General features: G+C 39.1%; 1 protein-coding gene across 4 annotated transcripts in view; it reads left to right on the forward strand.

Moving 5' to 3' along the window:
- The first annotated feature begins 6271 nt into the window (after window positions 1-6271).
- Window positions 6272-22768, forward strand: part of TMEM62 (transmembrane protein 62) — a 37012-nt gene continuing 20515 nt past the window's right edge. For 3 of the 4 annotated variants that reach the window (XR_014059852.1, XM_081511215.1, XM_081511216.1), the window contains exons 1-8: window positions 6272-7804; window positions 8122-8233; window positions 9518-9655; window positions 12246-12291; window positions 16043-16184; window positions 18598-18722; window positions 18865-18987; window positions 22306-22461. Coding sequence is in view for 3 of the 4 variants with exons in the window: in XM_081511215.1 (XP_081367341.1) it covers window positions 7625-7804; window positions 8122-8233; window positions 9518-9655; window positions 12246-12291; window positions 16043-16184; window positions 18598-18722; window positions 18865-18987; window positions 22306-22461 (1022 nt within the window). In the remaining variant the exon portion in view is untranslated. The remainder of the gene's footprint in view (window positions 7805-8121; window positions 8234-9517; window positions 9656-12245; window positions 12292-16042; window positions 16185-18597; window positions 18723-18864; window positions 18988-22305; window positions 22462-22768) is intronic. The other variant, XM_081511217.1, reaches the window with a different exon arrangement.

The raw sequence follows: 22768 nt of genomic DNA on the forward strand, positions 1-22768 counted from the left end.
TTCAGCCGCTCAGTCATGTCCAACTCTTTGTGATCCCATGAATCTCAGTACACCAGGCCTCCCAGTCCATCACCAACTCCCAGAGTTTACCCAAACTCATGTCCATCGAGTCGGTGATGCCATCCAGCCATCTCATCCTCTGTGATCCCCTTCTCCTCCTGCCCCCAATCCTTCCCAGCATCAGGGTCTTTTCCAATGAGTCAACTCTTCGCATGAGGTGGCCAAAGTATTAAGAGTTTCAGCTTCAACATCAGTCATTCCAGTGAACACCCAGGACTGACTGGTTGGATCTCCTTGCAGTCCAAGGGACTCTCAAGAGTCTTCTCCAACACCACAGTTCAAAAGCATCAATTCTTTGGCGCTCAGCTTTCTTCACAGTCCCAACTCTCACATCCATACATGACTACTGGAAAAAACCATAGCTATGACTAGACAGACCTTTGTTGGCAAAGTAATGTCTCTGCTTTTTAATATGCTATCTAGGTTGGTCATAACTTTTCTTCCAAGGAGTAAGTGTCTTTTAATTTCATGGCTGCAGTCACCATCTGCAATGATTCTGGAGCCCCCCAAAATAAAGTGTGACACTGTTTCCCCATCTATTTCCCATGAAGTGATGGGACCAGATGCCATGATCTTAGTTTTCTGAATGTTGAGCTTTAAGCCAACTTTTTCACTCTCCTCTTTCACTTTCATCAAGAGGCTTTTTAGTTCCTCTTCACTTTCTGCCATAAGAGTGGTGTCATCTACGTATCTGAGGTTATTGATATTTCTCCTGGCAATCTTGATTCCAGCTTGTACTTCCTCCAGCCCAGCATTTCTCATGATGTACTCTGCATATAAGTTAAATAAGCAGGGTGACAATATACAGCCTTCACATACTCTTTTTCCTATTTAGAACCAGTCTGTTGTTCCATGTCCAGTTCTAACTGTTGCTTCCTGACCCACATACAGGTTTCTCAAAAGACAGGTCAGGTGGTCTGGTATTCCCATCTCTTTCAGAATTTTCCACAGTTTACATAAGGTCCTGCTCTGTTTCACTTCAAACACCTTGAGTGAAGCAGCCTCACTCAGTGTAATTCAGTACCTGAAATTCAAACTGCTGGCCTTTGTGACTTTCAAACATGTTTCTCTGTCCAAAATGTCTGTTCCTATCCATCAAATAACTTCTTGTTGTATTCCATTTCTCAAAAATGATTTTCATATCCTTGAGGTCTTGTTGTTGTTGTTCAATCACCCAGTCGTGTCTGACTTTTTGCAACCCTGTGGACTGTAAAACCTCTCCAAATGCAGTTTTTTTTATATGCTACATTGCTTGTATTTTAAATCAGATTATCTGAATCATGTCTTCCAAATTTGCTTTAAAGATGCCCATCTAGATGTTTTTCAGTAGAGCAGCGTTGTGAGTGTGTGGATGCTCAGTCATGTCTGACTGTTGGCAACCCCATGAACTGTAGCCCACCAGGCTCCTCTGTGCATGAGATTTTCCAGACAAGGAATATTGGAGTGGGTTGCCATTTCCTACTCCAGGAGGTCTTCCATACCTAGGGATCAAACTCACGTCTCCTGTCACCTGCATTGGCAGGCAGATTTTTACCACTGCCCCACTTGGGAATCCCCTAAATTCTGTTAGTTAAAAGCCACACAGTCTATGATATTCTGTTATAGCAGCTTGAATGGACTAAGACGTCCATGTTGTGTATGTGGGTGCTCAGTTGTGTTCGATTCTTTGAGACCCCATGGACTGTAGCCTGCCAGGCTTCTCTGCCCATGGGATTCTCCAGGCAAGAATAATGGAATGGATTACTGTTTCCTTCTCCAGGGTATCTTCCTGATACAGGGATTGAACCTGCATCTCCTCTGTCTTCTGCATTGCAGGTTGATTCTTTACCGCTGAGTGCAGTGTTAGACAAAATAAAAAACTTTATTCATATATGTCTCTACACATACAGTATAACCCTATTTTTGTTTTCAAAACTAAAGTTCCAAATTTTAGCACTAACTTTTAACTGTCTTCTTTAATTGTGTTCTACCTTCAAATATCCAGCTGAAACTGTGCAACTCAGATTGAGACTTGAACCCACATTCTTATGACTGAGATCACACACCTGGTCTTAGGACTTAATGAACCTCAGCTTCTTGATGTCTCATGGCAGAGATAATTCAGTGAGAGGCAAAGTAATATGTAGAAATTGCTAGGCAGTCAGTGTAGGACTCTGAAATCTCAGTCTTGTTTTCAATAAACATCTTGCTCCATTAACCTAAAGCTATACCCTTTGTCCCAAATTCCTGGAATGTGTCCTTGGTCTGATAAATTATCAGCACTCAGATCCAAGGAAGGACAATAATTAACTTCTGTCCCATATACCTGAGGGAAAAACAACTAGCGATCATTAATCTTTTAACCTATACATCTGGTCCATTGTAAAATGGCTGAAAGTGAAAGTGAAAGTCACTCAGTCATGTCTGACTCTTTGTGACCCCATGGAGTATGCAGTCCATGGAATTCTCCAAGCCAGAATACTGGAGTGGGTAGCCTTTCCCTTCTCCAAGGGATCTTCCCAACCCTGGGATCAAACCCAGGTCTCCCACATCGCAGGTGGATTCTTTACCAGCTAAGCCACAAGAGAAGTCCAAGAATATTGGAGTGGGCAGCCTATCCCTTCTCCAGCAGATCTTCCTGACCCAGGAATCGAACCGGGGTCTCCTGCATTGCAGGCAGATTCTTTACCAACTGAGCTATCAGGGAAGCCCGTAAAATGGCTAGGGGGCATGAAAAAGAGAGGCAGCTTAATAGAGGATCAGGAGAAGCCATAAAGATGTTAAGCTAAACATCGTGACCTTTAAACTGATTGGTTTAAAATTATGTATTTTAAGCAGAGGAGCCAACCAAAAATGTACATATTAATACTGGTAAGGATATAAACTGCTGTAAGTCCCACCTTTGGGGGTCTCTTTACCCCCTCTCAGTGTCTGTGCTGAGAGCTTTGTACTTTCCTTCTCTTTAATAAATTCTATTTGCTTACTACTGTGAGTGTTTGTGTGTTCGTGAGGTTCATTCAGAAAACTAAGATCATGGAATCTGGTCCCATCAGTTCATGGGAAATAGATGGGGAAACAGTGGAAACAGTGTCACACTTTACTTTTTTGGGCTCCAGAATCACTGCTGATGGTGACTGCAGCCATGAAATTAAAAGACGCTTACTCCTTGGAAGGAAGGTTATGGCCAACCTAGATAGCATGTTTAAAAGCAGAGACATTACTTTGCCAACAAAAGTCGGTCTAGTCAAGGCTATGGTTTTTCCAGTGGTCATGTATGGATGTGAGAGTTGGACGGTGAAGAAAGCTGAGCGCCGAAGAATTGATGCTTTTGAACTGTGGTGTTGGAGAAGACTCTTGAGAGTCCCTTGGACTGCAAGGAGATCCAATCAATCCATCCTAAAAGAGATCAATCCTGGGTGTTCATTGGAAGGTCTGATGTTGAAGCTGAAGCTCCAATACTTTGGCCACCTCATGCGAAGGGTTGACTCATTGGAAAAGACCCTAATGCTGGGTAGGGCTGGGGGCAGGAAGAGAAGGGGACGACAGAGGATGAGATGGTTGGATGGCATCACCGACTCGATGAACATGGGTTTGGGTAGACTCCGGGAGTTGGTGATGGACAGAGAGGCCTGGCGTGCTGCAATTCATGGGGTTGCAGAGAGTTGGACACGACTGAGCGACTGAACTGAACTGAACTGAACTGAGGTTCATTCTTTGGCTCCGTGAATAAGAACTTGGATTCCCGTTTCAGTAGGTGAGATGTGGATTTATTTAGAGAGAAACACACTCCACAGGCAGAATATACGCCATCATAGAAGGCAAGGGCAGCACCAGGGTATGGGGTTGTCAACTTTTATAGGGACAGGTAATTTCATAGATTAGTGAGTGGGAGTAGTATTCTAGCTATTTGGTTGAAGGGATGGGGATTTCCAGGAATTGGGCCACCACCTACTTTTTGATCTTTATAGTCAGCCTTAGAACTGTCAGTGTGCCTGTGGGTGTGTCACTTAGCTTGCTGATGTGTTACGGTGAGCATATACTGATGTTCAAGGTCTAGCAGAAGTTGACTCATTTGCCATCTTGGACCTCAGTTCAGTTCAATCACTCAGTCGTGTCTGACTCTTTGTGACCCCATGGACTGCAGCACGTCAGGCTTCCCTGTCCATCACCAACTCCTGGAGCTTACTCAGACTCATGTCCGTCAAGTTGGTGATGCCATCCAGTCATCTCATCCTCTGTTGTTCCCTTCTCCTCGTGCCTTCAATCTTTCCCAGCATCAGGGTCTTTTCCATTGAGTCAGTTCTTCACATCAGGTGGCCAAAGTATTGGAGTTTCAGCTTCAGCGTCAGTCCTTCCAATGAATATTCGGGACTGATTTCCTTTAGGATAGACTGATTGAGTCTCCTTGCAGTCCAAGGACTCTCAAGAGTCTTCTCCAACACCACAGTTCAAAAGCATCAGTTCTTCGGTGCTCAGCTTTATTTATAGTCCAATTCTCATGCAAAGACCCTGATGTTGGGAAAGATTGAAGTCGGGAGCAGACGGGGATGACAGAGGATGAGATGGTTGGATGGCATCACCGACTCAATGGACGTGAGTTTGAGTAAACTCTGGGAGTTGGTGATGGACAGGGAGGCCTGGCGTGCTGCAGTCCATGAGGTCGCAAAGAACTGGACATGACTGAGCGACTGAACTGGACTGAACTGAACTGAACTCTCACATCCATACATGACTACTGGAAAAACCATAGCTACGACTAGATGGACCTTTGTTGGCAAAGTTTAATGTTTCTGCTCTTTAATATTCTGTCTAGGTTGGTCATAGCTTTTCTTCCAAGGAGCAAGCATCTTTTAATTTCATGGCTGCAGTCACCATCTGCAGTGATTTTGGCGCCCAAAAAAATAAAGTCTGTCACTGTTTCCACTGTTTCCCCATCTATTTCCCATGAACTGATGGGACCAGATGCCATGATCTTAGTTTTCTGAATGTTGAGCTCTAAGCCAACTTTTTCACTCTCCTCTTTCACTTTCATCAAGAGGCTTTTTAGTTCCTCTTCACTTTCTGCCATAAGGGTGGTGTCATCTGCATATCTGAGGTTATTGATATTTCTCCTGGCAATCTTGATTCCAGCTTGTGCTTCTTCCAGCCCAGCATTTCTCATGATGTACTCTGCATAGAAGTTAAATAAGCAGGGTGACAATATACAGCCTTGATGTACTCCTTTCCCAATTTGGAAACAGTCTGTTGTTGCATGTCCAGTTCTAACAGTTGCTTCTTGTCCTGCATACAGATTTCTCAGGAGGCAGGTCAGGTGGTCTGGTATTCCCATCTCTTTAAGAATTTCCTACAGTTTGCTGTGATCCATACAGTCAAAGGCTTTGGCGTAATCAATAAAGTGGAAATGGATGTTTTTCCAGAACTCTCTTGCTTTTTCTGTGATCCATCGGATGTTGGCAATTTGATCTCTGGTTCCTCTGCGTTTTCTAAATCCAGTTTGAACATCTGAAAGTTCATGGTTCAAGTACTATTGAAGCTTAGCTTGGAGAATTTTGAGCATTACTTTGCTAACGTGTGAGATGAGTGCAATTGTGTGGTAGTTTGAGCATTCTTTGTCATTTGTCATTTCTTTGGGATTGGAATGAAAACTGACCTTTTCCAGTCCTATGGCCACTGCTGAGTTTTCCACATTTGCTGGCATATTGAGTGCAGCACTTTAACAGCATCTTTTAGGATCTCCTAAAAGATCTTGGACCTAGTTGTTTCTAATCAGTTTATGTCATGTCTTGGGGCTATGTCAATACTTGTAAAGGTTATTCCTGCCCACTTCCCTCTTGTTTCACAATCAGTCAGATTCTGTAGTTTCTATCTTTACAGTCCTTCTTTTCTAATCTCAGTGTCCCACTCTTTCTACATCAGGCTTTGTAATTACCCACTACCTGGATGTCTTGGTCCCTTCCCCAGTGACTCAGCAGTAAAGAATTTGCCTGCAATGCGGAGACACAGGTTCCATCTCTGGGTTGGGAAGATCTCCAGGAGGAGGAAATGGCAACTCATTCCAGTATTCTTGCTTGGAAAATCCAATGGACAGAGGAACCTGGCCATCTACAGTCCATGGAGTTGAAAAAGAGTAGGACATGACTTTGCACGCGTGCACACACACACGCACACACACACACCACGGCTGTCTTTGTCCATTCAGGTTGCTATAACAGTATCACAGACTGAGTCATTTTTAACTAACAAATTTATTTCTCACTGCTCTGTAGGCTGGAAATAAAAGATCAGGGTGCCAGCTTGGTCATGTTCTGGTGAAAACAGTCTTTCAGGTTGCAGACTGCTGACTTCTTGCTGTGTCCTTCAACTTGGGTGGCCACAGTCCGCAGTGGCTTGAAGCAGGACTTTGGTTCCTTAGCCAGAAATTGAAGTTGGGGTATGGCAGTGAGAGCCCTGAATCCTCGCCACTAGACCAGCAGAACCAGCCTTGGCCAGTTGGCTTTGTAGAAATGAATTTCCACAAAGAGATAGAAAGTAGTGAAGCAAGTAAAGTGTTTAGAGAGGAAAGAGTACATGTGGACAGACACACACGAGTGGTCTCAGAGAGAGTCATTCCCTCCTGGTAGTTTGAATCACTTATGTGGGGCATTTCTTCCCAGTTTCCTCTGGCCAATCATCTTGCTTTGTCTGGGTTTGAGTCCGTATTTGGTTTACCTCAGGGTCCTCCCATGTGTGAAGTTTCCCTGATGGTTCAGTAGGAAAGAATCCACCTCCACTGTCAGAGATGGTTCATCCCAAGGTTCAATCCCTGGGTTTGGAAGTTCCCCTGGAGAAGGAAATGGCAACCCACTCCAGTATTCCTGCCTAGGAAATCTCACAGACAGAGGAGCCTGGTGGACTCCAGTCCATGGGGTTGTAAAAGAGTCAGACACTGCTTAGTGCCTAAGCAACAATACTTAGCCCGTAAGAAGTATTTTTAAATAAATTAAACGAATGGCACACCACTGTTTTAGAGCACTATGTAACCAAGCTCACATGAAATCAGGTTTAAGAAAAAATTTTTCTCACAAAGTATATGGATGAAATTATAGAAAACGTACAGCGACGTTGTTGATAATCAGAAGGGACCAGAGGAAGCCACCTGCCACATTTGTACAGCGGTTTAAAAAGCGTCCTCATACAAACTTTGATTCTCACAACAACCCTGCGAAGGACGCTCTGGAGGTATTATTAACTCTGGTTTACGAGGAACCGACCACCTAGGTCAAGCGTGGTTGAGTCAGGCGGAGCCGGGACGTTCGCCTCCGCCTGCCTGACCTAGGATCCTTCCCTGCCGCCTAGGCAGCCGCGAGTGGCGCTGGGGGACTCGGTTTCCTTTTCTTCTTCTGTAGCACATTTGCAAACCGATCCTAAAGGCGCGGCCCGCCGGCAGGTGCGCGACCAGGCGCAGGTGCAGGCGGCGGCTGGACCAGCCCGGCGCCCTAGGCCGAGCGACCATAGAGTCCGGAAGTGCAGCCACAGCTGTTCTTTGCGGGCGCCGCTTGGCCCCAGCCCCTGCCACGCACACGAGGGCCGCGCTCCGGCGAGCTGAATGGCCGCAGGGCTGGCCGTCAGGGTGGTCGCCGGACTGGCGGCCGCGGCCTTGGCGGCAGTGTTCTTGGAACACTACGGCCTGGCCGGCCGGTCTTCACCAGTGCCCCAGCCCCGCACTCCTCGGAGTCCGCACCCTGCGCCGGGCCCCGGAGCCAGCAACATCTTCTGGGGTCTGCAGGTGACGCAGCGGGCGCCCAGGCTGGGGTGGTGGTGGGGTGCATGGGGTTTCAGAGCGGACACCAAGCCGTGTGAGCCTCTAGCGGTTTCCATGGGGGCGCGACCCGCTCTTGTTCCGGCGCAATCCCTGCGCTGGGGGCGGGGTGGTGGTGGTGTTGCTGCTGCTGCTGCTGCTCGGGCTTGGTTCTCCCCTGGGGGATCGTGAATGTTCTGAGTCTTTGCCTTTTTTTTTTCCGCCGGAGAGAGCCCCTGGGTCGTCTCGGTCTGTGCCGCCTCTTCCTGACTCAGACCTTTCTGTTCAATACCCGCTTTCGGCAGATATCCGACATTCACCTGAGCAGGTTTCGCGATCCAGGCAGAGCTGTAGACTTAGAGAAGTTTTGTTCTGAAACTGTTGACATCATTCAACCAGCTCTCGTCCTAGCAACAGGTAGGGACGATTGCCGTGCTGTCCTGTTGTCCTGTGGTCCCAGTGGTAGAATGCAACCAGTGCTGCAACCTTTTAACTGAGGGACGTTAGGAAAACTTTAGCTGCAGCCTCAGGTGAGCCCTCCTCCTGTAGAGGAGGTGGGATATTGTAATTTCCTTTGCCTGTGGAGAACTGAGTCAAGATCCGGGCTAAATGACTTGCCATAGCAAGGTTTCGTCCTAGCGATGGAAGCAAGGCACGTGCTTCTCATGTTAGTGTTCTGTCTGCTGTATCTGTATCTGTTTTGTTGTTGTATTTCTACATTTGAGAGAGAATTAAGGAAAGGCCTTTAACCAGGAACGAAAAGTTCTCATCCTCCTCCTCATATTCTTGTTCTTTTTTTAATTAAACTTTTCCATTTTCTTTGCAGTATTAATCGATCTTATACCGTCAGTTGTTTGACGGACCCTTTTTTTTTTCCACCCCTTCCTACTTCTGTGACTTGGCTCCCTGGAGTGTTCAAACCCCAAACCCTTTGCTCCCAACTGTGTTGAAGAAGAAGCTAAAGGAGCATCTATCCTGGCCCTTGGGGAATTCATCTTCCATCCATCTTACAGAAACATCTCTGCCGATATGATGAAGTCCTCATTTTATGGATGATCTCAATTTCAAATGCTTAATTTCCTAGAAATTTTCTATTTCATTTTCCAAGCTACACCTTCCAGATTTTCTTGCTGTAAAATTAATACTTTGTTAGATCACATTTCCTGATTTGGGGTTTGGAAAACTAGGTTGCCATTGATACTAGGCAACTGCCCAAAGTGTTGGAATTTATTATTAAAGAGTGTTCATTTTATCAGAGTTTCAAGATGCATTTTTACAGCTCTCTTTAAAGATATAGTTTTCACAAGCTATTTCTAATGTAACAGGAGGTTAAATAGGCACTTGTTGACCTATAAGAAACAAAAAATCCATGCTGAGAATCTTGTTTTATTTTTTTTAGGCTGCACTATGTGGCATATGAGATCTTAGGGATCTTCCAGGGATGGAACCTGTGCCCCCTCCATTGGGAGTGCGGAGTCTTAACTACTGAACTGCCAGGGAAGTCCCAAGAATCTTATTATTATTTTTTCTGAGAATCTTAATTTAGATGACTTGCTTTGGATACAGGTGGATTCATAGTGGTTATCCTAAAACATGTTGAGTACTTTGAATATCTTTGTTCTTCAGTGTGCATTAAAAAAAAAGTTGAACCCAGTCCAGCTTTACTTTGCATTGTAATTACCTTCTTTTGTACACCTACAGGAGACCTGACAGATGCCAAAACAAAGGAAAATTTGGGATCCATGCAGCAAGAGGTAGAATGGCAAACTTACCAGAGTATTCTGAAGAAGACAAAGGTCATGGAAAAAACAAAGTGGCTCGATATCAAAGGAAATCATGGTAAGAGTGAACTCCCACTTATGATTAAGACAAGATCTTTATAGGAGCCCAGATTCTCCAATTTAAATTGTAAAATTATAAAATGGGACATTGTAACATAAGGTTACATACACTAAAGGCCACAACTAAGAAATATAATATGTGATTTTAAAACTTCAGATGTCACTATTAGACCTTGAGGGGGAAGTTGGTATGGTTTCTTTCTTCTTTACATGGAAGAAAAGCATATAGCAAAATCCATGGAGGTGGATGTTTAAAAAGGTATAATTTTGCTAAGTGAAAGAAGCCAAATCCATAAGTCTATATACTGTATAATTTCATTTATATGACATTCAAGAAAAGGCAAAACTAGACAGAGAACAGATTGTGGTTGCCAAGGGTTGGAGATAAAGAGGCTGACTACAAAGAGCCATCGTGAGATAATTTTGGGGGGTGAAGATACTGTTCTGTGTCTTGAGTGTGCTGGTAGATACATGACTATGTGCTTATCAATATCTTTAGAACTGTACATCACAAAGATTGAATTTTGCTATATATATTTAAAAATTTAAGTGACAAGTATATCCAGATATGCATAGAGAGAAATGGATAACCCCGTCTCAATTTTTTAGATTTTGATTGTTACATTAATAAGAAAATGAACTATTTTCCAAGAATCCTGATGGTAAATTTGTTTCATAAAGGTTGACTTTCTTATTGGTTATTTAAGTATTTCATTTGTCTGCTTCATTTTATTATTCATTGCTGATGAATACCTATTTATATATTTTTTCAAAAGGTATATTTATAAATTCTGTCTGGTGAAATACACAGCTATTAGTTAGATCAGAAAATGTTCTTTATAGAACAGTTGATCCTTTGCTCACTGCAACTAGAGAAAGCCCATGTGCACAACAAAGAAGACCTAGTGCAGCCAAAAATAATGAACAAATATTTTTTTAGAAAAAACAAAACAAAACAGTTGACCCTTGAACAAGTTAGGGGGACCAACTACAAGGCAGTTGAAAATTCGGGTATAATTTTGCAGTTGGCCCTCTGCATCTGCAGATTCAACCAACTAAGGATCTGTAGCACTGTAATATGTATTTATAGAACAAAATTCACATGTAAGTGGATTTACATAGTTCTAATCTGTGTTGATCAAGTGTCAACTATAGTTCTTACAAATCTGCTAGAAATTATAACTAAAGATAGGATTCTGGCTTACAACTTTCTCTGCTATGTTTACATTCCCTTTTTTTTCCTGATCTTAATTAAGGGTACTGGTCAAATTCTTTTGCAATAAAAAGCAAATCTGTGTATATTAAAGTTTTCCAAGCCAAACTACTGACGTATTTTAAGTAACAGGTATCAAATGGAGTTTTGTGATTAAATAATTTGGATAGTCTTTTGGAGTTCATAATCATTTAATTTGACTTGTATAGGCATAAATGCTTATGGCATATATATGTGTGTGTATGGCAATGGCACCCCACTCCAGTACTCTTGCCTGGAAAATCCCATGGACGGAGGAGCCTGGTAGGCTGCAGTCCATAGGGTCGCAAAAGTCGGACACGACTGAGCGACTTCACTTTCACTTTTCACTTTTGTGCATTGGAGAAGGAAATGGCAACCCACTCCAGTATTCTTGCCTGGAGAATCCCAGGGACAGAGGAGCCTGGTGGGCTGCCGTCTATGGGGTCGCACAGAGTCGGACACGACTGAAGCGACTTAGCAGCAGCAGCATGCATGTATCCACACACACACACACATATATATACATACGTAAATCTTTATTAAGATTTAACTGTAACAGGGAGTTCCTTGGTGGTCTAATGGTTATGACTCAGTTCTTTCACTTCTGTAGACTGAGTTCAATTCCTCGTCTGAAAACAGATTCTGTAGGCCATGTTATGTGGCAAAAAAAAGAAAAGATTTAACTATAACAGAGTTCTTCTCTTAAGCAAGAGGATTATATATGTGATAATGTTTCTTTTGGCCTAAATTGAATTTACAGCTTATTCTCTTAAGTTTATTAGAAATGTAGTAGATTCTTAGAAGTCAAAACTGATAAACAATTTTAGCTATTGCAATCAAGCAATCAAGCTCTATGAAATTCCATTTCCAGATAAGTATTCTAAGATGTCCTTAACCTTTTGCTTACCATTATATAACTTCTTTATTGCTGAGTCTTTTTTAAGATTTAAGAAGATAGGGGCTTTGGTCCTATTATCAAAGTCATCTGCTGTTTAGAAGTCCTTGACATGGATCCATGTATCAGCCATGAATCCAGTCCTTCTTGACTTCCAGAGTCACATGATTAAAATAGTAGCAACAGTGGTCCAGTCTTACAACATCAAATTGATTTATTCTGAGTAATGCATAATTTAAAGTACTTATTTTTCTTCAATATACTAAATGCCTTAAATAAGTTTCCAGATAATCTGAATTCTATTAAGTTATCAAGTTTTAAAAATTAAATGCCAGTCTAATTAATTGGCATCTGTCATCTAAAGTGTTATTGAAAGAATTGTCATTTTTCTTCAGTCATTAACATGTTTGCATTTTTCTTTTTAATATAGATGATGTTTGTTCTTTTCTTTTTAATTAGATGCATTCAACATTCCAAGTCTGGAGAGTGTTGAGAATTATTACAGGTACTGTAATGAACAGAAGATAGACAACAATGTAGAGTTTGTGTTACAAACAGGGTGCAATCAATTCACTTCATGGGTGATAACATTTTTTAGCAGAGAAAAGAACCTCTGGTAATTTAAAAATGGAGACTTTTAGTTGTTTATCATTGTTATTTTGGTGATTCATTTTTGTTTGTTTGCTTAGACCACCCTTTATTCTTTTCATTTCGTATAATTTAATGCTTTTTGTTGGCTAATGGTAACTTTTAATGTTTTATACAGACTTTTTTTTTTTTGCTGTTGATATACAGCAAAAGTCATTTAGATCAGAGCTTGTCAATCAGAATACTGTGGACTTTAAGAATACTAAACTACTGATTCTCTTAGCCTCTGGGGTGGCTGAAGAGGCCAGTTGGTCACTTCTGGGTGCTTTGTCCAATATGTCATACAAATATATTTTTTTAATTTATGTGCATTAATATGAAAAAGACAATGAATATGAAAGGATTTTTGAATCAGAAAACCAATTTTCTAGTTTCAATGTATTAGAATTCTTCTTTTGGCTGTAATTTCACTTTTTGTTCCTGTAGCTTTGTTCTACATTGTCAATTTATCATTAGTTGGATAGTATGAGAGAAACAAATATGCCCCCTACCTTCAAGTGAGTCTAGCTAAGGTAGATGAAAATTGTTTAGGAAATGGTTAGAAAAGAATATGAAAGAATGTCTGATGAAATGCTAGATTATTTGTTACACTTAATTATCACTATAAGAAATCAGAAAAGGCAGACGTCAGCATGGGGTAGACATATAGCAGACTTTATTTTTCATTTTTGTTTTTCATTGAGATATAATTGACATATAACATTATGTAAGCTTACGGTGTGCAGTGTGTTAGTGTGATTCATTTATATATTGCAGTATGATTATCACATAAGGATAGCTAATATCTCTATCACTTCACATAGTTATTGTTTCTTTTTTGTGGAGTAAACAATTAAGATATGGTCTGTTAACAACTTTGAAGTTTATAATACAATATTTTAAAATTATAATTACTGTGCATTAGATCTATTTATCTACTAGTTGCAAGTTAGAAAAGACTTTGTAAAAGTAGTGAAAATTGTGTCCAGTCTTAAAAGATGGGTAGCCTTTGGAGGAGTGAGAAATTCTGAGGGGTATATTCTAGGCAAAAAGGATGAATATAAACAGAGCTTTAAAAACTAGAATGAGGTTTTGAGTGCAGTAAGGAAACTGTTTTCATCAGAATAAAGGTTCATTTTGAGGATTGATACAACATTGGATAGAGAGTGTAGAGCCAGTATTGGTGGTGTCAGGTGACAAGCATAGAAATTTAGATGTGGTGGGTAATAATAGTTTATAATCCAGTAGAGGTTCCTAAGGAGATTAGCAACATAGGAAAATAGTATTTTATAAAGGGCAGATACATAACAAAATAGAGATAGGGATAAAAAGGAAAAGGGAGAGATTGGAGTTGTATAGACCAAATAGAAAAATCCTACAGTAGTCTAACCATCATAAGGAAAAGGTTGGAAATGAGTAGAAGACCTGTCTGAACGAGGATCATGGATATGGGGATGGTGACATGAATTTGAGGATGATAACTGGTTAACAGATAGAGTCACCATAACATGGAAGACGGGGTTGTCCTCTTGTTAAAGTGAGAAAGGAGAAGGACAGAGATGAAAATCTCCCACTTCTTATTAACTGTTTGTATCTTTGATGGTGATTATGGGAATGGGCTGAAGAGACATTTTCAAAGAATTAACAGGATTTAGGGTCTGATTAGTAATCAGGAAAAGTCAAATTATTAATCACTTTAAAGTTTCTTACCTTTATATTTTTCTTTCTAACCATTAAACTTTATCTGAATTTAATAAATGACATTTAGGTAGAGATACAGGCATTATGGAAGTATCATATGAAAGGAAGGAAAAAAATGGAAGGAAAAAAGTCTTGAGGTTAAATCATGATCTCTAGAATGCCTCAGAGATGCCAAAATCCAGAATCCAAAGACTATTGTATATTTTAACCTCCACTTTAAAGTACCTGAATTTTATTTTTGATAGTTGGATTTTAATATGTCAAAAATGTAGGAAAGGAAACAATACATATGAGATTATAAGATCTTGAAGAAAAACTGTGAAAAAAGGCAGGAAAAATATCAATACAAATTTTAATGAGGATAAAACCCTGAAATAGAAATTTTAAAAATATCAGGAAGAGAGGTAATAGAACCAATTGACTATTAATTGTAATATCTATGACAGTATATTTATGATGCATTTGATAGTTGTTGTTGCTTAAAAATAGCTCCCTGATGGCACATTAAATTTCAGAAGTTTATTTGTATTTCTTTCACATGTACTGTTAGGTAAAATATCATATAAGACACTCAGATATTTTCTTATAATGTTCTGACATTTGAATAATAAAGGTGTGCTCCAAATATTGGAGAAGGAAAGGGCAACCAACGCCAGTATTCTTGCCTAGAGAATCCTGTGGACAGAGGGGCCTGGTGGGCTGCTGTCCACAGGGTCACACAGAGTCGGACACAACTGAAGCGACTTAGCATGCATGCATGCATTGGAGAAGGAAATGGCAACCCACTCCAGTATTCTTGCCTGGAGAATCCCATGGACAGGAAAGCCTGGTGGGCTGCTGTCTATGGGGCTGCACAGAGTTGGGCACGACTGAAGCGACTTAGCAGCAGCAGCAGCAGCCCCAAATATAATCTCTACTTTCTTTCCCATTTATTCAACGAATACTCAACGAGTGCCAAGCCTGTACACTCTGTTACTCATCCTTTCTCCTTGCTCTTCACTCTCCAACTTACTGGACACCTGAATACTGTTGATACTTAAGGTGATGAGGACTTTCATTACTGGATGTGGACCCTGTGTATGTTTTCAATATATTTTTAGAAACTGAAAAAAGATTCATTGGTTCTGACTGAACATTTTCCTCCTGGCTCAATAACTTCTTCTTTGCAAGGCTTTATTGTGACTTAAGCCTTTGCACTCCTGTTTTAAGAACTCAACACTTTTGTATCTCGCTATACCAAGAATTCTGCTAGGTACTTAGGAGGCCCTCACTACAATATTTTTTGGCTTACTAGGTGGTGTTAGTGGTAAAGAACCCACCTGCCAATGCAGGAGATGTAAGAAATGAGGGTTTGATCCCTGGGTTGGGAAGATCCCCTGGAGAAGGGAATCACAACCCACTCCAGTATCTTTGCCTGGAGAATCCCATGGAGAGAGGAGCATGGCAGGCTACAGTCTATTGGGTCTCAAAGGGTTAGACACAACTTAAGCCACTTAGCACACACGCACTACAGTTTTTAATGATTGATAAGTACCATTTCCTTGGATTCTGATTTATCTCTTTTAAAATGTTTAGTGGACTGCTTAAGTTAGCCACCTACTTTTCTGCTTTGCTTGGTGATGTTGTGCTTGGGTTACTGATGAATATGTTTGCCTGGATCTTTGGAGACAATCGGAAAAGAATTTAATTGATTTATCTATTAAATTTATCAATTTAATTGATTTATCCATTGATTTATCCATTTATCCATTATCCAATTAAATTAGAAAATTTAATTGATTTATCTAGTTTTGTGTATTTCTCTATCAGATCATGGAAATTTCCTTTACAAAGGGAGTCAAAATATAGTGCGATAGTAGGGCAGGAATTTAAACTCATTCTGTCTTTTTATGATTGCACTAAAGCTTTCTTGTCTTGTATTTTTTTAGGAAGTATTCTGCTGTACGGAGGGATGGCTCTTTTTGTTATGTCCACAGTACTCCCTTTGGCAACTATTCTTTCATCTCTTTGGATGCCACCCTTAATCCAGGGCCTAAGAGACCTTTTAATTTCTTTGGAATTTTAGATCAGGTACAGTAAAAATCCCACTTCCCTTTGCAGCTAACCTATTTTATTTTTTTCAGATACACGTGGCTCACTTAAAGTTATCCTAGGTAAACAAATTCTTATCTAGAAATGCTTGAGAAATATTCTACTGTGGTTTTGGGTGTGGCTAGAAGAAATTATTGACTCCGTCAACTCTATTACTGCTATCCCTGTTCTTGTCCCAAAACCTGGGGAAAGAATAGCTCACATCTTATATCATGAAATTAAAAGGCGCTTGCTTCTTGGAAGGAAAACTATGACAAACCTAGACAGCATATTAAAAAGCAAAGACATCTCTTTGCCAACAAAGATCCATCTAGCCAAAGCTATGGTTTTTCCAGTAGTCATGTCATGTACAAATGGAAGAGTTGGATCATAAAGAAGGCTGAGCGCAGAATTGATGCTTTTGAATTGTGCTGGAGATGACTCTTGAGAGTCCTTTTGATTGCAAGGAGATAAAAACAGTCAGTCTTGAAGGAAATCAGCCCTGAATATTCATTGGAAGGATTGATACAGAAGTTGAAACTTCAGTATTTTGGCTACCTGATGTGAACAGCCAACTCATTGGAAAAAATGCTGATGCTGAGAAAGATTGAAGGCAAGAGGAGAAGGAGGCAGCAGAGGTTGAGATGGTTACATAGCATCAGTGTTTTGATGGACATGAATTTGAGCAAACTCTGGGAGACAGTGGAGGATAGAGGAGCCTGGCAAGCTGCAGTCCATGGGGCTGCAAAGAGTTGGACATGACTTAATGACTGAACAACAACAGTAAACATTTATTGAATAGGTACTAAGTAGAGGATGCACTTTGCAAGGTGCAGGGCATACAGCTTTGTTTACAATATGGTATATTCCTATATCCCCACAGTTGCCATTTCTAACTAATGGTTTTGGTAAGAGAAGGGCAACCATTGAAGTATACGTTTCTTTTAAAGTATCTTTTGTAAGCTTGGTGAAAATTGTTGCTGGGTTGAAACTGCATGGAAAGTCACATCTGAGAACCTCTAATTATGTCTTGGTACAGCAAATGTCAACTCATTAATGATTATGTGCACGTATGTGAGACATATGTGCCCATATGCAAGGGTGATAAGATCAAGTCCTTGGCCTCTTAGAATATTTAATCTACTGTTGGGGCTTAAGACCTGTGTAGAAATAACTATAATGAAAAGCAGAATTGTTAAATGCTGAAAGATTCAAAGTGGTATGAGGGTTCAAAGGAACTTGAACAAAATATTGTTAAATGCATTGTGTTTATTAGCCATTTTATTAAATTAAAGTGTATTTTGTTGACTATCTACTGAGTGTCTTTAGACAGTCTAGAGTTGATTAGATGATTATTTTAAAGCCTACCCTGTAGAATAATGTTTTTTAAGGTATGATTAGATAATCTGCATGAAAAACAGCTATTTTATAAAATGCAGATTCTCAAACTTTGTCCAAGACTTACCAAATTAGAAAACCTGAATGTAGGACCCAGGAATTCATTGCTATAAGCACTTCACAGGTAATATCAATGTATATTTATATATGTACAAATTATTTCAGAAGTTATATTTATGAGTGATGATTTACATAGAATAAATGCACTCATTTTGAGTATTTGAAGGGTTTTGACAAGTGTATGTACTGATGTAACTCACTACAATCAAGAGAGAACATTCCATTACTATAGAAAATTCTGTTGTGTTGTTGATCTTCACCTGCAGTTCTGGGGAACCACTGATTGGTTTTCTGTCAGTATGGATTAGTGCTGTTTGTTCTAGAATTTTATGTAAATGAAATCATACAGTATATACTATTGTATCTGGCTTCTTTTGCTTAATATATCTCTAAGATTCATCCATATTACTGTGTGTGTGCTTTTTTATTGCTGAGTAGTATTCCATTGTACACATATGGATATACTGCAATTTTTTGATGATTTCTAGTTTTTGTCTATTATGAGTAGAATATTGTGAATGTTCTGGTACAAAGCTTCCTTTGGATCTATGTACATCTTATTTTATAAGCTTAGTTTTGATATCCTCTTTATTTGTTACACTGTGGTATACAGGCCTGAGAAGATTAGTGGTTCTTCTTTATTTCCACGCAGAAATTTAGAAGTAAAGAAAGAAATTTGTGTAATTTAAATATTATTCTTTACTTCTGTTTCCATATCTGTCAAATGGAAATAATCCCTGTCCTAGTTAGCACAGACTTATTTTTAGGATCAAATGAATTATGTTGTTTAAACAGTTTGAAACTTACAGAGATCCATACAGGTCATTGATTAGTAAAGTTTAAACCTTAGACATAATATACTTATTATAAAACCTCAAGGGAGTTGTATAATCCATTGACATTAGATTTCAGCCTGAGCCCTAATTAAAACTCCTCCTATTTTTCTCTCATTCAGAAACAGATGGAGGAGCTTTTGTTACTGGCCAAGGAAAGTAGTTGGAGCAACCACAGTATTTGGTTTGGACACTACACAACATCCACTGTCCTTTCTCCATCACCAGGACTTCGGTCAATAATGAGGTGAGACAGGCTTCCAAAATCAAGATTGTTTTTAGTTCTTTTATGTTTTCTACCTATTTTGCTTTTCTAAAGAGGTATTTTTATTAACTTGGCATCACAAGCTATCTTTGTCCATTTATTTCATTTGCTTTTTGTTGGTTAGTTCGGCTACAGCTTATTTGTGTGGGCATCTTCATACCCTCGGTGGACTCATGCCTGTTTTGCACACTCGTCACTTCCAGGGCACATTGGAACTTGAGCTAGGAGACTGGAAGGATAACAGAAGGTAAGGGAACTACCCCACAAAATACAACTTATACATGTAAGTTTTGCTAAAGCAATAATAGTTTTCTGATCACTACCATGAGTGATCCCAGTTAAGGAAAAACTTGTGATATCTCTCTGTTTTTGAAGGGAAATATGTATCTGGCAGTCTTTATCCTTATGCAGAAACCTTGTTGCAGCAGTTATGTTTGCCATTGCTATGTTACATTGGAGTTTCAAATGTTCCTCTAGGAAATAGTTTTCAAGCTGTAGTGTACACAAGCTCTTAGCAGAGCTTATGAAAAATAAAGATTACCAGGCCCTCACTCTGGAGATTTTGGCTGTGTTGGTCTGGGTTAGGACACAAGAAACTACTTTTTTTAAAAAGTCTACCAGGTGTTCAAGAGACTATGAGAAACATTACAGCTAGAAATATGTCATATCGTCCCCTAAATTTTGTATTTGCCTTTCTAGTTACTGCTGCAATATATTAGTGGTTCAAGTTCTTCAAATAGATTACAGTTGATTTTTATTAAGGTTAAAGTCTTTTAAAAATTATTATTTTTAAGCATTTTTTAAATTGTAGTATAGTTGATGTACAATATTGTATAAGTTACAGGTATATAATAGAGTGATTCACAGTTTTTAAAGGTTATACTCAATTATTATTATAAAATATTGGCCATATTCCCTGTGTTACACAGTATACCAGTAGCTTCCTTTATGTGTAATAGTTTGTACCTCTTTAACCCCTTGCTTCTATCTTGCTCCTCCTTTCTTCCCTCTCCCCAATGGTAACCACTAGTTTATTCTCTTTATCTGTAAGTCTGCTTCTTTTTCATTATATTCCCTAGTTTGTGGTAGTTTTTAGATTGCACATATAAGTGAACTGGTACAGTATTTGTCTTTCTCTGTCTGATTTATTCACTTAGCATACTACCCTCCAAGTCCATCATCATTACAAATGGCAAAATTCCATTCTTTTTTATGGCTGAGTATTATTCCATTGTATATATACCATATCTTTATCCATTTTTATGTTGATGGACACTTAGGTTGCTTCCATATCTTGGCAGTTGTAAATAATTCTGCTATGAACATTGGGGTGAGTGTATCTTTTCAAATTGGATATATGCCCAGGAGTGGAAGTGCTGGATCATTCTAGGGTTAAAGTGTTTTGAAGAGAAAACATAACTTATTTATCAAAAGCATACAGTATAGTTGAATATATATTTATTGAGAAGAATGTAGTATATATTTGAGAATAACTATTTAAGTGTAAGTATAGATAACTATCATCTCATTGTTTATATCAATTGCTATTTAACTTAGTTAAACCCAGTGCTATGAAGATATTAGATACTTAGTAAATATTTGTTAAGCTGAATGTTATCTTGCTATTTTTAACTACAGTTGACCTTTCAACAACACAGTCTGAACTGTGCAGGTCCACGTATACTCAGATTCTTTTCACAAAGTACTTACTACAGTACCTCACATTCCATGGTTAGTTGAATCCATGGATGCAGAACTGAGGTTATGGAGGTCTGATTGGGAAGTGATCCTTAGATTTTCAACCACTTGAGGGTTGGTGTCCCTAACCCCTACATTGTGCAAGGGTCAACTGTACTTCCATTAATTAAAAAGCAATTTTATATCTTGGAAAGTACTTATTCATTTCAGTTGGCTTTTCTAGAAACTGTGTAAGAGCTAAGCTTGAAGCCTCTAATTATTTGGCAACTGTAATTACTTTGAACTAAGACCTGCCTGTTCATGATGGTGAGGCTGTGGGCTGGACTAGAATTGCTTTTTACCAGGTAGCCTTCCTAAACCTTGTTCAACTTCTTGATTTCTTATATATGCAACAGTTACAAGTTAAGTCATGTTAATTATGAAACCATTTCCTTTCTTTCTCTTCCCACCTGCTCTCCTGTGTTCCACCCTAGGGTTTTATCTAGAGTTTGTCTTACTGAAAGAAACTAACCTTTATCTGCTCTTATAAATATTTAAATTTTATTATGTATTGTTCAGTCGCTCAGTCGTATCCGACTCTTTGTGACCCCATAGACTGCAGCATGCCAGACTTCCCTGTCTTTCACCATCTCCTGGAACTTGCTCAAATTCATGTCCATTGAATCAGTGATGCCATCCAGCCATCTTGCCCTAATATTATGTATTAGTACAATAGAAGAGTTGTTTTTTTTTTTTTTCCCAGCTTCACTGTACTGCTTGTGGGATCTTAGTTTCCCAACCAGGGTCTGAACCTATGCCCCCAGCAAAAGAAAGTGCAGAGTCCTAGCAATTGGACTGCTAGGAAATTCCCTAGAAGAGTTTTTAAAAACAGTATGTTAGTAATATTAGACTAGGCTTTGTTGTGTATGCAAATAAATCTAGAAATATCAGTGGCTTACCCCAACAGATGTTTAGTTTTTTTTTTTCATTTTTGTAAACTCATACTGGGAGTATGACTTATAGTATGAGTCATGGAAATTCACAGCCACAGGGTAACTCTGGGATTCAGACTTCCTCCATCTTATAATGTGACTATTTCAACACCTCAATTCCAGGGCAGGGAAGAGAGCATGGAGAACTCACACCCACTCTTAAGTACTTTGGACCAGAAGTGTGATACATGTCACTTCTGTTCACAGCCCATTGGCCAGAACTAGTCACATGGTCCCAACCTAATACCAGGGAGACTGGGAAATGCAGGGGAGCACGTGGAATATTTGGTGAGCACTATTGTTTCTGCCATAGCTAATCATTTTTCTCCTCAGTTTTAAAAGTTAGAAAATACAAAACTTAGCTTACTCTTTAATGAATAGTTATACCTTTCAATGTGCATTTAGAAAATCAAAACCACTTAACTTTTGCTATTTTCTTTGAAATTATAGAAATAAATGTTTTAAAGAAGAATGAAAGGTTTCTAATTGTGCTCATTTTAATATTTTGTGTAGCATTGTTGATAGGATGAAGAATGTTAGATGTTAGGCTTATGATGAATATTTTAGGTTCAAAATAGTCTTAAAGTATAGAAATCAAATGATTTAATTCAATAAACATTTATTTAAAAATTAACAGTACATGCTATATACCAGGCATTATTTTAGGACACAGTGAAAATTCATTGTTTCAATCAGATCCCAATTGTGACAAATGTCACATAATGTAAAAGTGAAAGGTGCAAGGAAAGAAAGAAGAACAATATTATTTACTCTGCATTCCAATAAGTAATCTCAGAAAGTATAATTTTATATTTTTACCTTTGTTATGTTTTTATCCTTCAGTCTCTCTTAAAATATGAAATGACTAAATTACCTTATTGTTCTCTGGTCTCTAGGTACCGGATCTTTGCTTTTGATCATGACCTCTTTAGCTTTGCAGATTTGATCTTTGGCGACTGGCCTGTGGTTCTTATCACTAATCCTAAGTCACTTCTCTATAGTTCTGCTAAACATGAACCACTAGAAAGACTCCTTCACTCAACACACATCAGGTATGTAGCAATTTTTCAGAATTTACTTTTAGTTTGTTATTGATAGGGAATAAGTCATTGTGATTGCATTCTCATGTGAAAGCTATGAGATGCCCCACTTTAGTTTTATCAACAATCTAAACATTATATACATTGCCTACTATTTCATTCCCATTCAGTTAAAAAATACATATTTTTAAGCTGCTGAAATTAAAAAAAAATTTAGAAACCCACAATCCTACTATTATTGTTTCTGTCTTTTATTTCAGCTTCTGAATATGCATGTTTTTACATTGCCATAATCATAATGTATCTATTCATTTGTATC

Source organism: Giraffa tippelskirchi, chromosome 7 (genome assembly GCF_054371585.1).
Source record: "Giraffa tippelskirchi isolate mGirTip1 chromosome 7, T2T-mGirTip1v1.2.pri, whole genome shotgun sequence".
Classification (NCBI taxonomy): Eukaryota; Metazoa; Chordata; class Mammalia; order Artiodactyla; family Giraffidae; genus Giraffa; species Giraffa tippelskirchi.